The sequence below is a fragment of the Varanus komodoensis genome, unplaced genomic scaffold (assembly GCF_004798865.1).
Source record: "Varanus komodoensis strain SLA01 unplaced genomic scaffold, ASM479886v1 scaffold1, whole genome shotgun sequence".
Lineage (NCBI taxonomy): Eukaryota > Metazoa > Chordata > Lepidosauria > Squamata > Varanidae > Varanus > Varanus komodoensis.
In genome coordinates this window covers 88008280-88031614 of record NW_025335268.1, presented here as the reverse complement: position 1 = coordinate 88031614, position 23335 = coordinate 88008280, and the positions used below count along the sequence as shown (strand labels likewise).

General features: G+C 45.6%; 1 protein-coding gene across 1 annotated transcript in view; it reads left to right on the top strand.

Moving 5' to 3' along the window:
* Nucleotides 1-501: 501 nt before the first annotated feature.
* Nucleotides 502-23335, top strand: part of RAB6B (RAB6B, member RAS oncogene family) — a 63489-nt gene continuing 40655 nt past the window's right edge. The window contains exon 1 of the mRNA XM_044434101.1: nucleotides 502-612. Within this exon, the coding sequence (XP_044290036.1) occupies nucleotides 543-612 (70 nt within the window). The 5' untranslated portion in view covers nucleotides 502-542. The remainder of the gene's footprint in view (nucleotides 613-23335) is intronic.

The following is a 23335-nucleotide window of genomic DNA, read 5'->3' as shown; positions in this document are numbered from 1 at the left end:
GATCCGCTCCTCCCGGAGCACCCCTCCCGCGGCATCGCCCCGCCTCTCCGCTGTTGCGCCTTCTCCCCCACCCCTTCCCCCGAGCTCGGGTTCACACATCCACACACCTCCCTCTCCTGCAGCACCGCATTGGCTTGCGGGCTGCTCCAGCATGACATCAGGGTAGCCGGGAACGGGCCAGAGCGCAGGCGCCGCGCACCGGGGTGGGGTGGGGAGGCGAGGCAGGAGGGCGAGATCCGGCGGCGGCGGCGGCGGGCGGCAGAGGAGCGGCGCTCGCTCCAGCATCCCCAGCAGCGCTCCAGGGTGTACGCGCGCCCTTGCCCGGCAACTGCAGGCTGCGCCCCACTCGGGCGGCTCCCCTGCAGAGCGCACAGATCGCAGCCTGCAACTGGCAGCTGCAACTCAGCCGGAAAGCCAGGCAGGCAGGCAAGAGGAGCCGCCGCCGCCGCCGGTCACCCTGCGCAAAGGACCAGCCCGAAATTACTGCTCCCCCATCTAGCCCTCGTTTTCCCCAGTGCAGCCTCCGCGAAGCCAGGCGCGTCATGTCTACGGGAGGAGACTTCGGGAACCCGCTAAGGAAATTCAAACTGGTCTTCCTGGGGGAGCAAAGCGGTGAGTGGCCGGGCGTCTCCCCGCCTTGCTCGCAAGGAGCAGCTGCAACGAGCGTGCGGGCGCCACTTCGGCTCGGCTCGGCTCGGCTCGCCTCGCTGCGGCAGGTGCCTGCGAAGCCGCGGCCGTTTCTCGCCGGCCGAGGGGGAGGTGGGCTGATCCGCCGGCGCCGAGCGACGCCCGGCACTTGCGGGCAGCACTCGGGTTTAGACGGGGCGCCCCCTCTGCTTGCCGCGAGGCGGTGCGGACTCCGGCCCTCGCGCCTCCGGTTGCGGCTGCTCTCCCTTCGGGTGGGCGCTGTCGGCACTTCTCGTCTTCCCGCTCCCCGACCCGCTTTTCTGCCTAGCCCTCTGGATCGGTGCCGCTGCCGCCGCCGGGGTGGGGGTCGCTTTGCCGCTGGCTGGGGAGGGGAGCCCGAGGAGGCTGGTAATGCACGGATGCGGGGGTTAGGGATGCAGATGGGGATCGGGAGAGCGGGCAGGCTTCTCGCCAAGGAACTGCAGGTTATATGGCGAGGAGAAACCGGGAAAGATCCAAGGCTGACTGTGAGGTCAGAACCGAACCGGCCCCCCGCCGTTGCGGGGGTGCGTAGGGAATCGATCGCAAGTGCGACCTTCGAGAAAGAGACAGAGGAGGTTGCGGGGTCCAAGTGACCAGCCCAGAGCTACCCTTTTGGCTCTCGGGCCGCCCCCCAGTCTTCCACCCTGCAGTGTGCAAACCGGCAGTATAGTTAAGCGGCAATTTTCTGGAACCCTGAGCCAGCCGCTGCCGGTTCAGAAGGGTTTGCGCAGATAAAAAGGAGGCGAGGCACGGGAGAGAAGACACGCCCTAATGCTGGCCATGTCTCCAAAAGCCTCCCCACCACCCTTCCTTAACGGAGGCTGACTCCTGGACCGGCGCCTTCTCTGGCTACCAATGCAGCGAGGCCAAGGAGCCCACGGGGGGCACCTCCAGGGCTGCTGGCAGCTTGGTGTGATCGGTCTGTGCCCCCCCGTCCGCCCCCCTCCCGTCCATTGCTGGCCCACCAGCAGCGAAGGAGGCACGCCAGCAGCCTTTCTGTGCGTGTGATGCATCTGCCAGGTCCAGCTGGCAACAGTGAGCGAAAGGACAGCTGCTGCACAGCACATAACCTGAGCAAAGTCTCAGATCGGATTTTTCTTCTTCCCAAGGGTGTCATTTAATTCGATTTATGCTTTTTAAAGGGTATTTACAAACTTTACAGCAAGCAACTTTTCAAAAGTCTCAGGCAACTCAGACAAGCATTCTGGTGTCTGCTTACTGGAAATGTGCCCAGTCCCTGCAAGATGTGAAAGCTTAATGAGAGGGCTGCTGAGCAAAGTGAGCACAAACACATCCATGCTGGATTGGACCAAAGATCTATCTGGCCCAGCATGTCTTTATTTATCGTGTAGTTTAATATGCCCAGTAATGGGCATTCTCTGGACTTCTTGCAGTGCACACACAGCGGCTTATAAGAAGGCCAGGAAAGCAATAGCCCCACCCCACTGATATTCGGCGCTATGCCCAGCCCAGTGCTATGCCTTCGCTAGCCCTAAGCCTGCTCTTACCTTCTAGGGATTGTGGGCTGAGGCTTCCACCTGAGAAGGTGTGATTCCAAGGAAACTAGAGACCCGTGGCTTTTTCTATCTCACACAAAATTAAGTACTGAGTTGCTAACTGCAAACATGTTGCCCTCTTGGGCTATAACTCCCCTCAGCCAGGCTGGCTGGGAAGGGTGGGAATTGTAGTCAAGACATCTGGAGAGCAGAAAAACTGGTCTGAACAACTTAATAGGCAGGAGAGGAGGTGGTCATTGGGATGAATCTTTCTGATTAGGGTCCAGGCCAGCCCATCCTCATCCCCTGGGAACTGAGCTCCGCCTTTCTATTTTAGTGTGTCCATGTTCTAGGTTGCTTCCCAAAGTGATGGGCTCTCCCAAAGCATGATATTCCATATTATTCCATATTCCAATAAAGACTAACTCTTTTGGTGGTAGTTGTATTTTCCTTAGAATACATCATCAGTATTGAAATTGGGATGAAATTTAGCTAGGTGTCACGACTCGGCCTCTCTGGCCAAATGATCAAGTTGGGAGCCATGGCACTTCAGCAGGTTTGAAACTGGCCTATATTGCAGACATAGCCTTAATCCTTGGCCTTTGGACTGAAGGGGTGGCACTTGCAAGGGAGAGCAATCTCCAGCATCCATTGAGAAGAGAGAAAGGCCATCATTGGTATTCTTATGCCAGGGGCACTGAACCTCTTTCAGCTCAGAAATTTAGGGCTAAAATTGGTTTTGAATTCAGTGGGGGATGAGGCAGAAGCCAAACGGGGAGAGGGAAAAAATGGGTGCTAGTAACTTAGCCTTAGGGGAAGCATTTCAGCCTTTTAGAATATGGGGTGGGAGGTTCAAAAAAGCTAGGCAATCACCCAGTGATTGGTTACTGGGAGAAAGGAAGCAGAGTCAAGGGAAGGGGGATAAGGCCTTCTGGGGAAGCTCAGAGTCCAAGATTTGGCCCTCAGGCCAAAATATTCTGTACCACTGCCTTATCCTGATATAGTACATGGATGCTGATTTAAGTGGGTTTGGTTATCAAATTCATGGAAAAAAGAAAAATGATGAGGTCAGTGATAATGTTATTCTTTCCATCTTTTATTTAAAAAAAGAGATAAATAACAACAGATCATTACTTCAAACAATTCTTAAGAGAGTCAGATAATCACAGGAAGATTTTCCTTCAAATCTGTTGCTCTTTTTTTTTTTTTTTTTATTTTTTTTTTTTTTTTTTTTTTTTTTTGGTGATTTTTACTTGTTCATTTCTATATCACCCAATTGCCAAAGCTCTTTGAATAGTCTATAACGGTATATATTACAAAAGAAAGCAATAATCCACCACAAACATTTCAAAAATGCTTTTAAAAGACAATTTTTAAAAAGCTAAAACAATGTGATATAGAGTGGACTTGTAAAACACCTGGGATGGGTATTGTCCTCAAGCCATTAAATATCTTTGGATATTTTAAATGTCTCAGCATAGAGGGCCCTCTTAAACTAGTGCCAAAAGATGGCAGGGTTGGTGCCAGGTGGGCCTTAGTGAGGGGATCATTCCACAATGGAGCAGAGGAACCACTGAGAAAGCTCTCCCTGTTGTTTCCCATACAGCTTCCCTTGGAACTGGTACTCAGAGGAAGGTCTCACTTAATTGATTGTGGTATCCAGGTAGACTGCAGTTGAGAGGGGCACATCCTTAGAGTCCAGGTAGATTGCAGGTACATCCGTAGACCTTTTTAAAGCAAAACTAAGAGGGAATTTGCCAGGTGAATCTTTCTCTCCCATTGTTCTAGCGGGATATGTTCTGGCTGCCAGTCTCCTGCTATTAAAAGCAGGGTCAGTAAAAGGCAGCACTCCACATTACTAGCCCTGTCAAATTCTGGATGGAGACAACATGCTGAAGAATAGAATGTGGGAAGAATAATGTTTTAAAAATAGCTTCTGTTTTATAGGTCAGCTTCCCTCCACCTGCTTGCCTTCCAGACATGTTAGATTATAATTCCCAGCATCCCTAGCCACCTGCCTGGGTGTTTGGGGGAATTGCATTTCTGGAAGGTACCAGGTGGGAGAAGGCTTTTGCAGTCCACTACTTATGTCCAAGGCCAGAGCAAGCAATGGGGTGGTGCCCTGAAGGGAGAGTTTCATTGAGTCATGGTTGGCTGGAAAAATAAACATTTCTGGGCATGGAAAATATTTATACATGGGCCATAAAGCAGCCAAAGAGAATTGTGATCTTTCTCCTTTTTATGCATCATTCAAAGGAACCTTCCCATTTGCCACAGAATTAATATTTTAAAAAATGTGGATGCTTTGGATGGAGTCCACCTAGTTAGGACCAACTAAGGAGATTTTGCTGCTGGGAGGAAAAGACAGTATGACACACAAACACTCTTCATGTAAGAAGCTAACTGGACTGACAGCTGACTCACTTCAGCACTGAAGAATGGACAATGCCACCACCATGCCCAAGTCAGTTCATTTTGGGGTGGTGGGGGGGCAGGGCAGGCCATGCAGTGCTCTGTCAGCAGGGAGAGGTACATAGCTGAGGGGTTCCTGCCATTACTGCTGCATCTGCTGATTGAGGCAGCTGCCTTATTCTGCCCAATGGTAGGATGGCCCTGCTCTTAGAGGGCATTGTGCAACTATTAAAAAATTGAACATGGAATAGATTTTTTTGTGGGAGAGAGAAAAAGGAAGAATCTTAGGGAAGTACAGAAGGGTTACAAGTGGAAGATGAATGCTATCTGGAACAATCTGGTATCTGGAACTACCTGTAACAATCTGTGGATAAGGCAGTATGATCGCACAATAAAAGTGTACATATGGAGGCCTGCAAAATGTCCCCTCCCCGCCGTTCACTCAAAATGAGATATTGGGTCCTGACTGGGGGAAAAAATGATGCAAGTGCTATTTGCCCCTATCCTGGATGCCAGGTTGGTAATACACATTGCTCCACTCCTCCCTTTTCTGCATCATTGCTCAGCCATGGAGGAAAGTATCATCTCTGGCCAGTCCCGAAGTCCACTCCTGCCCTCACAAGGACCTTACCACCACTGCTCCCTCTGTCCTCAGCTCAGGTCTCCATTTTCTTCTGGAGCAGAAAATGTCGAAGGACCATTCTTCCACTGTGTTTTTCTTTCCTAGACTAGCATCTCCTCCCCTTTCATCCATTTTTCAGCCTTTGTTAAAGTAAGAGTGGACTCTTTGTCCCCTGTTGTACTCACTGGAAATGGGTATAAGCAGCAATGACTTGAAAGGTCTCCTGATGAAAGTGCAGAAGCAGCGCTGTGGCTGAACATTAAGAAAACAAAACTAATGACTACAGAAGAATTACAGAACTTTATTGTCAACAATGAAGAAATCAAAACTGTGAAAATTTTTGTAGACCTTGGCTCAGTCATCAATTCAAAGTGAGACTATGACCAAGAAATTGAAAGAAGACTGAGATTTGAAAGGGCAGAAATGAAGAAACTAGAAAAGATTGTCAAATGTAAGGATGTTTCACTGGAGGTGAAGGTCAAGATCATTCACACTGCTGTATTCCCAACAACTAGGTATGGATGTGGAAGCTGGACAGTGAATAAAGCTAACAGGAAGAGAATTGCTGCATTCAAAACATGGCACTGGAGCCTTGTGAATACCCTGGACTGATAGAAAGACAAACAAGTGGGTCCTAAGTCAAATAAAGCCGAGTTTTCTCTTGAAACAAAACTGACAAAAATGAGGCTGTGTTGTACTTCTCACATCATGAGAAGGCAGGACTCACTAGAGAAGACAATCCAGGGAAAGTTGAAGGCAGAGGGAGAAAAGGAAGACCAAAAAAGAGATGGGTTGACTCCATAAAGGAAGTCATGGCCTTGAATTTAGAGCTTTGGAGGGATTTGTTCGTAGGGTCACCATAAGTCAGAGATGACTTGATGACACATAGCAATAACAATGAGTACAATCGCACTGATAATAAGAAAAGCAGCCCACAGCAACTATCCTAAGGATTTTGTAACGGTTGTTGAGTTTGCTGAGGTTGCCCTACCATCACACACAATGAGGTGACTGCATCAGTCATCCAATTTCTTTCTGTCTTGAAAGGGGCAGCAAATACCTCAACTTATTATGATTGCATTTTTACTTCCAGGCAGAATTTTTCTGCTTTGCATGCCAAAATAACTTGACTAGCCTTGGATGCTGTGTGCCTTGACTGGGGGAATGGGACATCAGATGCTGCTTTCAGCTGCCTGCACTCATTTGTAAAATTACAGTAATTTTAATTACATTTTGAATGTGCTGTGTAAAAACTGTACTGAGAGGAGAGATGCCAAATGACCTTGACTGCCTTAAATATGCAGGCATGTTTCAGAAGTTTGTGCTGGTTTTATAATATGGATCCACCCCCTCCCCCTTCAGCTGATCAATTTTTCCATTCCATTATTATTTTCCTGTCTCTCCCAGTCCCAGTTCACCATACCTGTCCTCGGGGCAAAAAGAGAAACCAGTTGATTTTGCTTTTCTCCTCCCTTGTTCATTACCTCTGCTGACTGTTGTGTTCTTGAGTGTCTTTTCGGCTCTGAATATATGCCATCCTGAAGAAAAAGCATCTGACTGAGTCATCTGACTAGATCTGCTGAGAATGCCTGTTTTTGTTTTTCATAGGCAGGTGCTCCTGAGAGGCCAGAATTGGACAAGTTGGCAGAATTAGGACTGTCCTTTAGTGTAGGTATAGAGAACACCCCCCTCCCCATCTTGATAGTGTCTTTGATCCACAAAAATAGTCAGGATCAAACTCAGGAGTGAATGAAGTTAGTGCCAAAATGAATGGAATAACCCTTTCTCACTCTGTTGCAGGAAGTGGGACAATGGTAAAAGTATTTGCTTAAGTAATTGCTGTTTGAGCCAGACCTAGTGTTAACAGCAAGATGTTTGGTATACTATTTAGGAAGAAACAGGAAACTTCCTCTTGGGAAGTAGCTCTTTAGATAAAGCCAACCAGAGCAATTTGCTTATCCAACTTCACCGAGTCTCCCTCTATCCATAACTCTTGCATGAAACTGAATTCTTGTTGATCTTAATATTCCTTAAGTAGAGGTTTATCAACGCAGCACTAGCAGACCTGGTTTCCTTTTCTCCTGTTTCCTCCCACACGGTTTTTATTTATAGTGATGTATAGTCATTTCCATGCAGGTGTCTGCTTTGCTCTATGTGCCATTCAGAAAAGGATTAAGATCAAAATGGTGGGCTAGACATGTGTTTTCATCCATCCATCCATCCATCCATTCATGCTTGCATTCATTCCATTTATGAGTTTGCCGTACAGCCAAAGCTCTCAATTGTATATCCTGACAGTGGAACAGGGCTCAGATTTGCAAAGAGATTATGAAATGTGGGTCTGTTTCTGAATTGTTTACTAGAGTTGTGATGTTTTGACATGCCAGGAAAGGTTCTCAACCATTCCTTATCAGGTACAGATGAGGTGGTTTGCATTGATTTGACTTGTTTTTAGGAGTGTGTCTGCACCAGAAAAGTTATTAAGAAGGTCTCAAGAGGAAGGACAACAGAGCAGGAAACTGGATTATCAGTGACAGCAAGTTTGTAGTTTTCTGGAATGAAAACCTGGGATAGCTTGGAAAGGAACAGGGTTCTAGCCTTTCTGAAGTCTGAAATGGCTGGCAATGAGAGATAATGTGCAAGCAGCTTTGGGAATGTGTCAAGCACCTCAGGGCTACTGAGCATCACGGCTGTTCAGTAGTGATGTGCAGAATTACGGTGATGGCAATTCTTTATAAGCAAAAATTCCAAACTCATTCTTGGAACTTCTTTGTTGTGTAGCATTTTCATTTTAATCTCCAAATGCTAGATTTCCCTGAGCTTCTGACACTACTGTGAAATGTTGTAGCACTGTATTGGTTCTGAAATACATCTCAAAAGCTTCATTTACATTAAGATATTGAAGTTTTCCTTCTGTGTGATGTTTGTCTTATGTAGCCCAGACTGCATACAAACAAAATACTACTTAAGTAGCAGTGTTGCTCTGGAAACTTACTTGCCACCTCTGTTCAAAATAACAGCTTTTCTTTAAGAGTCAGTTGCTGTTTGGGGGACAGAACCAGTTATTTTGAGTTTCACAGGAGAAGCTGATTTTGCATAGTGCTAACTGGCTAGTAACTGTGACATCGTCCAACCTCATCCTTGTTCAGTCTCTGGACCAGTTTTGTGTCATAAACAAAGAAAGGCAACAAATGAACTTTTAAATGCAGTAATGTACATAGGTTGTTTCACTTTTTTAAAAAAGCGGCTAATTTCTGGCAGAGGGCAGCTAGGCTTTCTCTGCTTTCTCTGCACTAGAACAATACAGCATCTCTGTTACATTTCACTTGCGGTGTATTGCATATTGCAGAGGGCTGGCATTGGATAACTTCTGGGAAGAGAGAATTTATCCTGTAAGTTCAGCAAATCTGACTTGGGTAGCTGTAACTGAAATGGCAGTAGGACACTAATACCTAGATGTGGCTCAGGATATTTACTCTTATGCAAGCCATTATGATTTTAGTGAAATGGGCCTTCAGGAAAGTTGCTGAATGTAGGCTTTAGGACTGAAATTAATGCTTGGCAGTATCAGAACCACCCCGTGGTGCTAATTCAATTTCATTTGCCTCTGATTTCCCTCTCTAATTATGCTAGAAGACAGAGATGGGGAACCTGTGACTACAGATCTTGGTGGACTCTAGTTCCCATCAACCCCATTGGTCACGGATGATAAGAGTTGTAGTTCAATACCTGGGGGAGTAAAAAGTTCCTTACCTCTGCCATAAATTATTATTGGGGGAGTGGGGCGTCTGTTAAATTGCTTTAAGCTTGAACTCCCTATGCAAACAAATGTTAAATTCTAAGTGCAGAAAATTGTACCTTGATTATCATGAGCACTCTGGTCTTCCCTAATTTGACTCATGAGGACAGTCAATAACATTGTACATCTACCTGAACTACTGAGAATTTATTAGATTTATATATCACTTTTTAAAGCACTCAAACTACCCTATATCATTCACCTTCTTGCTCTCAGTCTTATCTCCACAGCAACAACAGTGTGAAGTAGGTTGGGCTGAGAATCTGACTGGCCCAAGGTCACCCAGTTGGCACTGGAACCCAGACCATCTGAGTCTCAGACCTGTACTCTTTACTGCTACACCACACTGGCTCTCAGTGTTTTCCTCCTCTCCCCACAAGGAAAAGCAAAAACAAAAAACTGGAGAGTATGTAATGAAATGCCTTTCTTAATTTTGCTTACCTACAAATAGGGGAGAGAATTTTGGGTATGACGTAAATCTTGTTAAAACCAGCAAGGGATCTCCACATGCTTCGCCTTCTTTCCAGTGCCTCCTTTGTCCACCACCATGAACAAACAATATGGTTTTATACAGTACTATAATTGGGCTGAAATTTCTCAGAAGATATTCTTCTGAGAAACGCATTTTTACTCCAGCCTAGCTGTTGGTGATTTCTGCTCACCACCCCCTACAGAAGCTATTTGGCAAAATGTTCTTTCCCCTGTTTCACTGCCCACAAATAAGCTAGAGAACTTCAGGCGTCCATTTTAACGCAGCCCTAGTTCTGTCCTCTTCTGCAGGGAGTCTCTGTGTTTCCATAACAAGCTTTTATAATTGTGTGTTCATGATTGCCACCACTAAAAGTTCACGTTGAGCAATGTCCTGGATGGCAGTAAGGAGCAGACTGACATTATTGCAGAATGTGGTGGAGCCTTTATGAATGTATTGTTTATTTTGCTTTCATTAATTAATAAATATGTCCCCATGTTGTGTATTTATTTAAAACATTTTTATCCTGCCTTTCCTTCCGAGGAGAGTCTAAAGTGGCTTATCAGTAGGGTAATAAAAACAGCTGCACAAATAAGGATGTGATGTGCATTGCCCAACCTGGTACCTTGCAGATGTGGGACCGCAACTGCCAACGCTCCTGGCCATTGGCTACACTGGCTGGGGGATGCTGGGAGATGTAACTCAATACATCTCCTGGCCACCAGGTTCGGGAAGGCTCTGATGGAGCTTAGGGGTGCTTGGTGGGAGTGAACAGGATAAGGTATTTCTGACACTTGTCTTGCAAGAATCCCATGCTCCTGCAAACATGAATGGAGAAAGGAAAACCATCAGAGGGTGGTCTGGGAACTTAATTTGCATTCTTATGTTGATGGCATTTCAGAATTTCTAAAAAGGGGCAAGACGAGAGGACAGCATAGAAATAAGTCAACATTCAGCCTGAATGCAATCTGTTCGCCAACAGCACCCATTCACTGGTCATATTGCTTTGCAGGCTTTCAGCAGCATTGCAAATTCTGTTGTAGTTTTTTGCCAGGCAAGGGGAAATGTGGACTCTGTCTTTAGAGACAGATCTGAAGTAGGCAAGGACAAGTGTTACCTGCAACAAAATGTTGCAGCATGAAATGTTTCTTCTTGCACACTTTCAGACTTTGGAGTCTCCCTACAGTTGCCAGTGTTTCTCTGACGTGCACAGATGGGAATGTTTTCTGTACATAAGAAGTACCATTCAGGGGATTGAGCTTGCTGTTTTGTACTCTCATTCTCTCCCTTCCCGCCCCCCCTCCCCGCCCCCAATGGTGCAGTGTATCTTGATAGGCATGAACTTGGAGCTGAGAGAACTGAGAGAACAACTAGTAGCTTTAAAGATGGGAATCCCTGCTTTATTTCATGGCTATCTGCAGGGCTTGTTTGTTTAAAAAAATAAAAATATAACCATTTCTCATGGAAGTCAATGGAACATGGCAACTTCTGCTTTAGCCTGAGTGCTTTCTTTGGCTTGGGAGTCTTTCTTGCCATAACCTGAAAGATTTGGGAATTTTTGGTTGGGAATTCAGACCAGCTGCAGCCTTATGGCTGATCTGCAATATTAACAGTGGAGTACTCTTACAGGGAATGGTCTGTGCTATTCTCTCCCAATACAACCATCCAACCTGCAACAGTGGTATAGCAGTAAACTACACTATAGGATTGTTTGTTCATTTGTTTACTATATAATATATATACCAGAGGATATATTACAAATATCTCTGAGCATTTTACTGTCCCCTCCACCTTTATTTAATCAACGTATAGAGCATTTGACTACATAAGGAGATGTGCTAAAGTGGCTTACATCATAAAGTTTTAATACAGAGCTCTATTGTACTCTCATCTTCAACTTCAGTAGTAGTTTAATACTGTTGGACAACACTGCAGTGCTGCTACAAACTTCTCAGAGCCTGACCTGTATTACTCAGCATGAACTAGACTGGAGGACTGAGTCATAAATTGCTCTCTCCAGATCACAACTGCTTCCAACCTGCAATATGGAGGATGAATGGCATTTGGTTTGGAATTTGCATGGGAAAGTTTTGTTTCTTGTTACTCTTTTTCCTGTTACCTTTTTTAGGAGTGTTTGGGCAGCAGGATGGGGTGTACCCATGGTCACCACTCTCAGATACATTAAAATAGTGGATATCTCCACTTATTTCTGTGAGCAGCTCTCACTCCCATCCTTGGGGGCATTTTAACATGGCTTCTTAGTGAGAACCAGGAAATTAACTAGCCAGATAATAAAATGATTCATTCTGTGCATTTGATGTCTCTTTCTGCCCCCCTCCCCCAATTCTATTCCATTGAACTCCTCTAGGACTGTTTTGGGAGATTCATCCCCCTTTGGACCTTCTTAAAGAGGATCTATGCACATTTCAGGATTTCTTGACTCAGCTAGTGTCTGTCTCTTGCATGTGGGTGGTACCATTTTGGAAGCATAATGGCAGGAACTCTACTTTGAAATAGGTGAAGATAAATAGGGGAGATCCTACAGTTTGGATCAGGAAAAGGCATATCCATAGAGCAATCTGCTGTGCATTGTATCCAAAATACAGAATAATGCAAACCATTAAAAACAGGTTATGCTGTATCATTTATAAATCTGAAATGAACAACATTTACTCTATTAATAATTTTACAGTGGACATAATTCTCACTGCATTTCAATCTCATAAAAAACTTACATTCTGTCATTCTGCCTCATAAAATTTTCCGCTGGATTTCCCACAGTAACAAGCCTATCTATGGTGAGAATAAATATTCCAAAAGACTAATACAATTAACAAATCAATCAAAACAGAGCAAGAGCGATGCAGCCACAACAGAATATAAATGTATATTGGCACAGATAACTAATAGGCTCAACATACCTTTTTATCAGGAGCCTCACCTGTCCTTCATGGACTTCTAAAATCCACATTTTTGTATAGATATCTGCCCTTAGGTTCTTTTTACATTTCACAAAATTTGAATTTTTCAACGTTTCACTCCACTATCAATGAAACTATAGTAAGCTTTAGTGAAGTCCATGATCAAATGAGAATCTTTCCAACAGAACCTGAGATTACTTTTGATAATACTTTGGATTCTGTCGCTGGTTTTGTTCAGAGCTCTTAGGGGGAATAGGTCTATCAGTTGCTTTTAAAGTACAGTGGCATTGTACATCAGTGCAGAGGGCAAAGGAACATCTAGAGGCATCCAGCTGGCCATGCTTAAACTAGGTGTGCCTTTGTATCCTTGAGAGAACCTCAGCCTTTCAGGATCAACTTTGTTTTATTACTCTAACACTGAGGTTTACCAATGGGAGCCAGGTGTAAATAGTGGCTCAGGCAGATGGATCTACGCTAGTAAGCATCAAGGAAATAGGGTGTTTCTGACTGTATAGAAACTCCAAGCATTTGTGATGCTGGAGTACAGACCCAGACTCCCTGGCTCTTTCACACTTTGGTCATTTTCTGGTTTTCCTCCTTTCTTTTTCAGCAGCACCATTTAGGGAAGGGTGAAAGCTCTGAGACCATTTTAAGGCATTATCATAAATGGTTATACTTGGAGCAGCCCTGTCCCAGCCTGCATACAAGTAGTCCCCAGCCTAGTGACGTATCACACTATGCCAAGTAGCTCTGCCCGTGGGCATCCAGGTGTACAGCATGAGCATGTAGTTTGGGGCTCTGCACAACTGGAGCTCCAAATCATGTGGAAGCTTCTGCAGAGAAGCATTGTGACATGCAGAGAAGCTACTTGGCATGTCCCACACCCATCTCACATGGTAATGCAACCAGGAAGGATAGCTCCTGGGCAGGGCTTTTGACGTCTTAAGGCTGAGGCAACTGTCACAGTGGTATATTGGAGTTATGGTTTGCAGGAAGATAGCTCTGATCCTTTTTATTAGCAGAGACATTAATATTGTGTGCCGTACCTCATCAGATTTCCCAGGCACCTTTGAGTTTTTCTGCAATTTTCAGAGTAGCTGGGGAAGGAACTACATTTTCTCAGTAATAATATGTTATTTGTTGACATCTAGCAGTATTTTTGCCTGGCTTGGTCTTGAGTGGGCTTTACAAAAGACTTGCTCCTAGCATATGAAAACTCCTAGAACTGGTTTGTTGATATGAACCTGCAACCTTGGACTCTCCCTGGAAGTATGCATGTGCGTACTGTCAGGATGAATGCTTGCACTTCAGAGTGCACCTCTACACCATTGACTGGAAGTAAATGTTCGTAGTTTCTCCTGAACTGGTCTGTATTAATAATGCCATTTGTGGTTTATAACTGATAGTATTTGAGTGGTTTGTACACCTCTTACCAGGAATTTATGAGCATAACTGTAGCATTCACTCATTGTGGGGAATCATATGATGTTGACACAACATTCCTCTACAACCTGAAACATTCGGGTTTTAATCATATGCATTAAACAGGCATGTATAGCATGAGGCCACGACAGCCAGGGATAAATAAGGAACAACAGATAGAACTGTGTTTCCTTGTTTACTTTGCCTAAACCAATATGAGAGGTTGCATTGTTCATAAAGGGCATACAGTAGCCTTCCTCAACCTGCTGTCCTCCGTAATGGCTGAGGGATGCTGGGAGGTATGGTACAACACATCTGGAGGACACCAGCTTGAAGGAGGCTAGGCTACATAAATTCATGGAAGGCAGCCTTTCTGATTACTATGCGTTTCTTACATATTACCTGCTGAGGATGGAAGATAGTTGCTTTGATGCCCTGCTTGGAGATATCCAGATATTGCACTTAACATAGAGTGCTAAACTAGACAAAACCTTGGTCTGACCAGTAAGATATTCCTTCTGTTCTTACTCCTTCATTGCCCTGATCTCCTGCCTGTTTCCTCTGTTGAAGACAGATGCTGGACTAGATAAATTATTGCTCTAATCTTGAAGCCCCTCTTACTTTTTTGTAGTGAGTTGCATCTATCCTATATTTTTAATCCTGCATGGATTGTTTACATTCTTAGCACCCACCATCACAGGCAGTGGCAGCTCTGAGTTAGTGAAGGCTGTTGAGGAAGGCTCACTCAATGACCTTTCTCCATCGCTGAGTCTCCTTTCTGAGCATCACTGCCACCAGCTGCTATTCCTCCCTGCTTCCCCTTCATCGCTACCACTTGCTTGCTAGGCAGAGAGCTAGTGAGCGAGTAGGCCATGGCATCTCCTGCTTGCCCTCACTGTTTTGCCTGGGCCGGAGTGAAACAGGAGGGCAAGCGGCTTGCAACAGGAAAGTGGGGGTGCAACTGCAGGGGGCTTCTGTCCGCGAGCTCCAGCTGGGGTGTGGGCCCTCAGCAGCCACCCAGTCATACCTGCCATGCTGTCTGATCAGTCTGAAGAATCACAGTGCAGGACGGCACCTACCTTTTCATGTCATGAAACTTCAAGAGTGATGCTCGTTAATATGCTGGCTGCAATTCAGCACAGAATGAAGGACACTTTGTTCCATAGGAATCAAGGGGCTTAAGCATGCCTCACCCTGGGGATCAGTATTCATTCCTGACTCAGAAACCTTTCAACAGAATTTCAGAAGACCATTATACTCTCACAATGGCTATTTTCAGTCGTGCCAGGGCTACTGTGCACTTCAGTGTCCCATCCCCATTGTAGACATTCTATGTATGTTTACCCAGAGGTAAGTCCCATTGTATTCTGTGGGGCTTACAGCCTAGTAAGTGTGCCTTAGGGTTTCAGTTTATGGCCATTGGAGGCCTGTGGGGTTAAGTATTTGTACATAAATGTGTGCACATGCGCACACGCACACACGCACGCATTAATTAGGTGTCTGTACCAGTACATCAGCAGTGGCCTGAAGCACATCACCTGTAGTGTTGCTGGCTCTGCCTGACCCCTTAGGCTTTCTTGCTCACTTTGCCATCTGTTGCCTGGCAACGCTGAATAGCAGCACTCTGGATCTGCATACCTGCTGTCAGGACCACTTTTTTTTAAAGGCCAACGGCAAACACAGAGTGAATTGGATGGTCCCTCCCACTGTGATGGAGCAGAAGCTCGGCAAAAGAGGTTGCAGAGCCAGCTGCTGGGATATGGAAACGTGCCCACTGTGCTGTGTCTGGTGTATGTGCCTGAGAGTCATTCACTCCAGCCCACTGCAAAGAGAGCAGCCACGTGCGTGGCACTGCATGGATTACCCTTTGATTATGGATGCCAGCTCTTTTCCCCAGATTCTGCCCTCCTTTGGCAGTGGGGCCATCTGCTGCCACTCCCCTGCCCAGACTTGCCTGGGTGGCTGTCCCTCTTGCTGCCAGGCTGGTGCCTGCTGCAGTGGCTCCCTTCTTTCTCTCTAGGGTCTCCTGTTAAAGGTGACGTATGCTCCAGCTGCCCAAGCATGGCTAATTTAGCAGAGCAGACATGAGAAGAGCAGTTTCCACTCAGTGGGAGATGAGGATGGTTTTTAATTATACATCAGAATGCTTGGCGGCACCACTTTCTCCTTTGCTGGTCTCTGATGCACTCCATTGTCTTTGTTCCCCTCTCCCTCCTCTTGCGGTCTCATGTCATCTGCCATTTTCTCAGTAGCTTGGTTATCATGTAACCCTTTCCTTTCCTCACTCGTTCACATCATCCCAGACCTCTCTGGATGCTGCTTCCTGTTCCTTCCTTTCTCTGAGCTGGGCCTGTCTTTTCTCACTACTGTGGGCAGAATGGTGGGACAATGGTGGCAGTGACAAGACCTGGACTTGTTAGTTTAACACTCATTAAAACAGAGAGAGAACCGCACACACGAGGTAAATATTTGTGGCTGTCACTGAGCATTTCCCCACTGAAAGGCCAAGCATTTCTCCATTAGGGGCCAAAACCTTTCCTTCTGAGACCCTGAGGCAGCCCCCCAGCTCCAAGATCATCCAGATCCCACGCACGCTTCACTGCAATCATTAATTGGAAGTCTCCCAGCTTTTGTGCAGTTTCTCTCCCATTCAAAAAGGTTGAAAGACCTCTCCTAAGGCTTGGTAACTGGCAGGCAGAGCTTTATGCTGAAAAATGTATTTCTAGCCACTGCAATGCTGCACTCCAAAGCTTCTCTGAAATGGAATCCGGTCCTTGGGTTAAAAGAGGTTCTGCACACTTGCTTTAAATCATGAAACATAAGGACAAAAAACACAGTTAAATCACAAAATGGAGCAGGTTTTAAGTGTGAGTATGTTGGGGGGGGCAGTGGAGGAGTTACCTTCTTGTGAACAGACATATCACAGTTACTGTCTAAGTGGAGCTCATGACATTGGCACAATTGTGTGTCCTCTACAGACGATGCTGCAGAAACACCAGCTTTGCTTAGGGGAAGAATCTTGTTCACTCAGCTTGAAAACATAGCAGCATTATTCATCTATCTAATTTCTATACTGCCCAATAGCCAAAGCCCTCTGGGCAGTTTACAAGAAGACATAAAAATACAGTACAAAATACAAACCATATTTAGAATGTTTTAAAAAATTGAATTTACAAAATTAAAAACCAATCTAAGGCACATATAATAATTGCAATAGCTTAAACAAAGACCTGTTTATGCAATTAGCAAACCCCAGTAAACTAATGAAGTGTTAGGGAAATGTGAAACTAAACTGCAGTATTTCAGGGGTGGTCTGCTCTTCTTCATGCTATCCCTGAGAAAGAACTCTGGTGTTTTTCCCAAGCAGTAAATGCAGCCATATCTAAAGATCCTTGTGTTTGTGTTGGGTGTGTTATGATGGAATGGTGGATATAATTGGCAATAATTGGTAGGACACTTTTATCACCTTTGGTAGCAAAGCATCCCACTGAGCAAGCTGGCTTACCCTGGCCACCACAACATGGTTCTTATTGTAAATGTGGCTAGTCACATAATGGCTGCCACAGGGGGCAATCTAGTTGGAAGAGGTGATGGTGAGAGTAAAGCAGGAAGACGAAAGGGTAGTGAGGAAAGAAAGCGTGAGGCTTGCGGGGGGGGGGGGGGCGGCACACGAGATGCCTCAAACACCTTAAAAGCCTGGGATTTTCAAAAAAAGGTCTTCCGTTGGCCCTGAAAAGGAACCAGATGCAGTCCCAGTGGAATCTCCTTGGAATGTCCCAGAACTAGGGTACCCCAGCTGTGAAGAGGTCTTCTTCCAGGTCAGCACCTGTATGTCTTCCAGCCAGGGGGATACCTAGAAAAGGGCCTCAAAGGATGTTTTTTAATACCTGTGCAGGTGGTTGTTTCCAGATTCCAAGCCAGTTAGGACACCCTACCCCAACCTTCTAAACATTTTGGATTGTTGCCCATTTGTTGCATTGTCTGGGGCTGATGGGACTTTCAGTCCAAAGCATCTGTAGGCCATGAGGGTTGAAAAGGATGGTTTAGAGTTTGAGAGTTTAAAAGCAGCACTGTCCTTTGGAACAGAAAGTCACTACAGTTGTTTCAAAACTAACAAAATATGTTCCATGTGACTGATCCTTACTGCTTTATTTTGAACCTACCAGAAGCTTCTAAAGGGCATTTAATATAGTCTGAAGTAAGTGAATCACAGTAGTTTAAATGGGGTTTTACTAGAGCAGCCTTCCCAAATTTGGTGCCCTCCAAAGGTGTCAGACTTAAGTTCCAGTATTCTTCTTATTGGTCATGTTGCCTGAGAATGATGGAATTGTGGTCCAACACATCTGGAAGGTACCTTGTAGGGGTGGCTACACTAGAGCATGAATACCTATAGCTAGGCTACTATCTGTCTAGAAGGAGTTGCAACTTGCCTCAACTGGGAAAGGTATCATGGGAGCCACTTGGGCTTCCACAGAATACACATGAATGTAAGACTGCTCTTTTCTGAGAGCCCAAGTCCATCCCACAGACGCTCAGTGCTGCCTTCCAAATCTCACAGCAGCACCTCCTTGTCTGAATGGAGTCCATCAATGAATTCAGACAGCAGTCCATTAGCACTCTAGCCTTACCTGAAGCTGATGAAAGGGATTTTGGCTTCATCTGCTTATGGACAGCCCCAAATCATTGGATGACTTTACTTAAAGGTTTCATGTAGATCTTAAATAGCATGAGGGATAAAATAGGGTCCTGTCCTGCAGAATTCTGTTAGCTTCTATGGAGCAGAACAGTAGTCACCCAGTGCCACTGTCTGAACATGGCTGTTGAGACAGGAAGGAACTACTAAAGGCCACTGTCCTGTGTCCCTATCCTGGAGGACTAGTCCAGAAGGATCCTTTGGTTGATGGCAGCAAAAGCCTCCCCACCCAAATTTTTTTTGGAGAGAATTTGAGATTCTGGATTGGATCTTCTGCTTTGATCTTCATGGCAATATAATGGAAGGGCAGAAAGGGACCCAGTTGTGTTAACACTCGCCATCCTTTTCCATTTAGAATCATGATGGTTAAAATGTTTGGAGGTAAGATTGTATGATGTAGATTAGTTGACTAAGCACCATAAGAGGACAGATCCATGAAGTTTTGCCCTTTCTGGGCTACTTTTAGCCCTTTAGGGTACAATCCTATGCATGTTCAGACAGAAGAAGTCTTAGAATTACCAGCATCCTAAGTCAGTGAAATATCATTTGAGGTTATATGGATCATGTGAGTAGGGGGGGGGGTTTAAAAAATAGTGGTGCCAACTCCCCCCCCCCCAAAAAAAAGACAAGGCAAAACACCAGAGTGTGTTACAGCCAGCTGTATTTATGTACTGTTTAGAAATGAAGAGATGCTCTCTGTTTAGAACTTGGAGCCTGTCACCATTAGACAGTTGTCTGTAGGCAGACCTCAAAGCAGCTATTTGTCCAAAGCGACAATACCTCTTTCCTAGTCAGCCTCTACTCAGCCAGAACAGGATTTGCCTGTGTGCTGCATGGTAATGTAGAGGAGACCTAGGAACTCCATGATGGATTGCGGGGGCCATTTTCTGCTAGACACCTTTGATCTAGTATTGATCTGACTGGGCTGCCTGGCTAATGGATAAAAATGGTTTTTTTCCCTCTGTTCAGCATCTTCACAGGCTTCCTAATGAGAGGAGCAGAATAGTAATTCAGCAATTCTCTCTGGGTCTGTTGCAGAATACCGGCTCCCATCTGGAGATTTCATTTCTCTCTTGTCAGATGTTGAGCCCACACTATAATTTTTCCATTGGGGTGTCTGAATTTCCAAGGGGAGCTACTGAAATGTTTGTTATCTACAATTGGACATAAAATCCTATCTGGAAGGGGCTTCTCCTCATAAAGATGTGGGTAATTTCATCCAATGCTTAACTTGTTTGAAATTCTTACGTGGTGCAATGTTTCTGGACAGCTGATTGAACTTGTTGGCTATTGGATAAAATCCTCTGAGAATGAGACAGAATTGTGTGCAACCACAGATAGTCCCTCCAAAGTGACAGTCTATCAGTGGCTTTTAAAATGGAGATGACAAAAGCCAAGTGTCAGGTCATGACCTCCAGAAAGAGAAAAGGTACAGAGAAACAAGCCATGGCAAGGAATGCAGGAAGCCCGCAACAGCTGCCTCTATGTACCCCTTGGAAACTTGTGGAGGGGCTGTCCCTGGCAGAAGCCCAGGCAGGAATGGCAAGAGTAGGGGGTAGGGGGTTTGCCACTCTTGCCAAGGAACTTGCTTGCCTCTTGCCTTCTTCCACATTCACCCAGTCATACAGGTTTGGACAACACACCAACCCATCATGGCTGAAACAGTCCCTGGAACAGCTATGGATTCCCAGGATGGCTTAGAACCTAAATATAAGACACCCTGAGGAAGGGACATGCTAACCTACCATGCTTTATATAAGCCATGGTGGGTTAACATGTTGTACAAACCCAGTCAGAAGCTTGATTGGCTTGGGATGGGTTGCAGTGGGACAAAGTGGATCTGGCATACTAGGAAGGATGTATAATGTTCAGTATCGCCTTCCAGCATATCACTTTGTGGAGAAAGTACCATTGAGCACAAAACCATCCTATTTAATTTTACAGAAATCCCTACATCCCATCCCCATTTTGCTTTATTAGATCTCTGCATGAGCTCCAGAAATCACATCAAAAAGCTCAGTTTATTTTTTTTCCATGGCATATTTCAGAGAGCATTTCTAAGGGTTGCGTTTCCCTTCTGAAATGTCGAGCAAGATGCTGGTGGTTCATGAGTTTAGAATACAAATAGCTTGCCTGCTTCATGTTTGCTGAGTAATTGCTCCATTTCTCTGGCAGTGCATGTACAGAACACAGTGGCTTTCCTCCCCCCTCTCTTGGGCAGGAGCTTTGAAAAGCTGCATTTGCTGATGCAAGTGTTACAGCATTGATGGCTGGATATTTGTCTCTTTCTTGGGCTCAGTGCATGGATATTGAACAGAATGCCTGTGTGTGTATAATGGGGGTAATGCAGCCCTACGCAGCTGCCCTGTGTCCAGAGTTCATGCAGTTTACTGTGGCTTAGCAGAAGATGCTTGGCTGAGAATTGCGGAATGAAGTACACTTATAAATGAACCATCATTTCTTCTACAGGTTTAATTATGCTAAAGCAGTGCTCATTCTCTTGAAAATAAGGGCATGAAGCAACTCCAAGTGAGGCTGGAAAGGCATTTAAAATGTTGATAATCTTTTAAAACAAACCTGTCTGCTATAGTGTTTAAAATAATTTTACATACCCGTTCCTCCTTGCAAATATAGCCTTTTAGGCCATTTGTTGCGCTGCTCTTGCGTCTCCTTTTAAATTCCCATGTCATTAAGGGATTTTAAATGGCAACATTATATATTTGTCTGCAGAAATTGGCTTATGAAGCTTTGGCTGTTAATCCACTATATCTGCTTTTGGTTTCATCACAAAATTGAGTTTCAAGCACTGTATGTGGAACATTTCCTTTCCAGCTTTCCTACTACATAAGCTCTGTGAGGCACTATGGCACAGCTGGATGGCACAAATACACAAGAGGAAATTGTGCTTTCTTTCACTTTTACAGTTAAATGCTGATTCATCTGCTCTGAAAGAACTCAGTGAATGTACTAATTAGAAATAGAAATGAAATGAAATGGGGAGTCCCCACAATGTCTAAAGAACTTGTAGACAACCATGAACAGGGAATGAGGAATGCACAGCTAATGTGTCATGTAGAAACAGCCCTTCTTCCTTTCAGCACTGAAGTTAGTGTTCCTGAGAAATATTAACATTTGATAGTTGTTTCTTTGCTCATGTGATTACAGCCTTTTCTAACTTTGGGTCACTAGATCGTGTTGGGATGCAATTCGCATCACCCCCACCTGGCATTGTTGGTGGCCATAGATTACAGGAATTGTAATCAAAGAATATCTGTGGGGGCAAGATTTGGAAAGGCTGAAGGGATGGAGAGGGAGCAGTACTTTGAAGTGCTTTCTGGTGTTCAGAGCACTGCACAAGCCTTAGGAATGTGGAATCCTTATAGCAACCTTGCAAGATAGCAAAGAATGATTATTCCCTATATTGCAGATGGAGGAACTGAGGCTGGGAGAGAGTGGCTTTCCTAAGGCCACCTAGTGCATCCACAGCAGAGGCAACATTTGAACAAAGAACGTTTGGCTTCATAGTATATAATTACGGAACAATTATTGGGTGATCTGGCGCAATGTATGTGGCACGAGACAATTCTATACAAGTCCACATAACAACGGGAGCATAATACATTCTGTAAGAACTAATTAAACCATGAAGGAGCAAGCTAGATTTCAGGCTTCACCAAAGGCTTCCTACTTGAACTTAGACATATATACATAAAATAATTGAAAAGGGATGCAGGAGGGATGACGAAAAAATGTTGATATAGACAGGGCACGGTACAAGCCAGGGCTGCAATACATTAGACCTGTGAAGGTGGCTCAGCTGAGAGCCAAAGGCAGAAAGTGGGGGAGGGGGAAAAGAAAGTAGGGCTCTTACATTAGCATGTTGGAGATAAATGTTAGATGTAATCTCAGTATACAGTCAACAGAATCTCAGTATACAGAATTGTTGCCTACTATATACTGGCTGGAAATAATGGACATTGTAGTTCAACATATCATCTTGCTGGCCGGCGAGTGCCGTGCGCCCACCCTGCTTCTCCGCCCCTCCAGCGCTGGGTGAGAGCCACGCCAGATTGGGGGCGGGGGGCGGGGACGGGCCGCCAGCTCATCTCGCCGGGGGCAGCCGGGGGCGGCAGCCTCGGGTGCCAAAGGGCAGTCACCGCTGTTTGGGAGCCGTTTGGGGGGCATGCGGGGGCTGGGCTGGCCAGGGGCTACGGTGTCGGCTGGCAGGTGGGATTATTAATTGAACTGGGATGTGTTGGAGGGGAGGTTTAAGTGGTTTTAGCTGTTTTTAATGTGTTTTAGCTTATATTTTTAATGGAGTCATTCTCGGCTACGAATATGGGGTTACCTGGGGAGCACGTGGGTGCCGCCATTGGGGTGGTTATGGGCAATGGACGTTATGGCGTTGGGGGTCTAATGTGTCCTTGTAGAAGAAGGAGGGACAGATGGCTAGCACCTGTTCCTCCTTCTGGTTGTTCCCCAGCCTGAGGGTTCCAGGTAGTCCTGTCAACTGCCCCCCAGGCCTGTCGGTGCTGCTGCTTAATGCCAGGTCGGTCCACAATAAATCTTCCCTCATCTGACTTGATTGTGGATGAGGGGGCCGACCTGGCTTGCATTACAGAGACCTGGGCGGGTGAGGGGGGGATGTCTCCCTCTCTCAACTGTGCCCGCCCCGGTATCTGGTTCAGCACCGACCATGCCTGGAGGGGAGGGGAGTGGGGGATCGCTTTGATTTATCGAGCCTCTTTTTCCCTCACGGGGCTTCCTGTCCTCTCCAGGCTGGGTCTAGAGTGCCTCTACTTGGTGTTGGGCGACCGAGACAGATTGGGGAT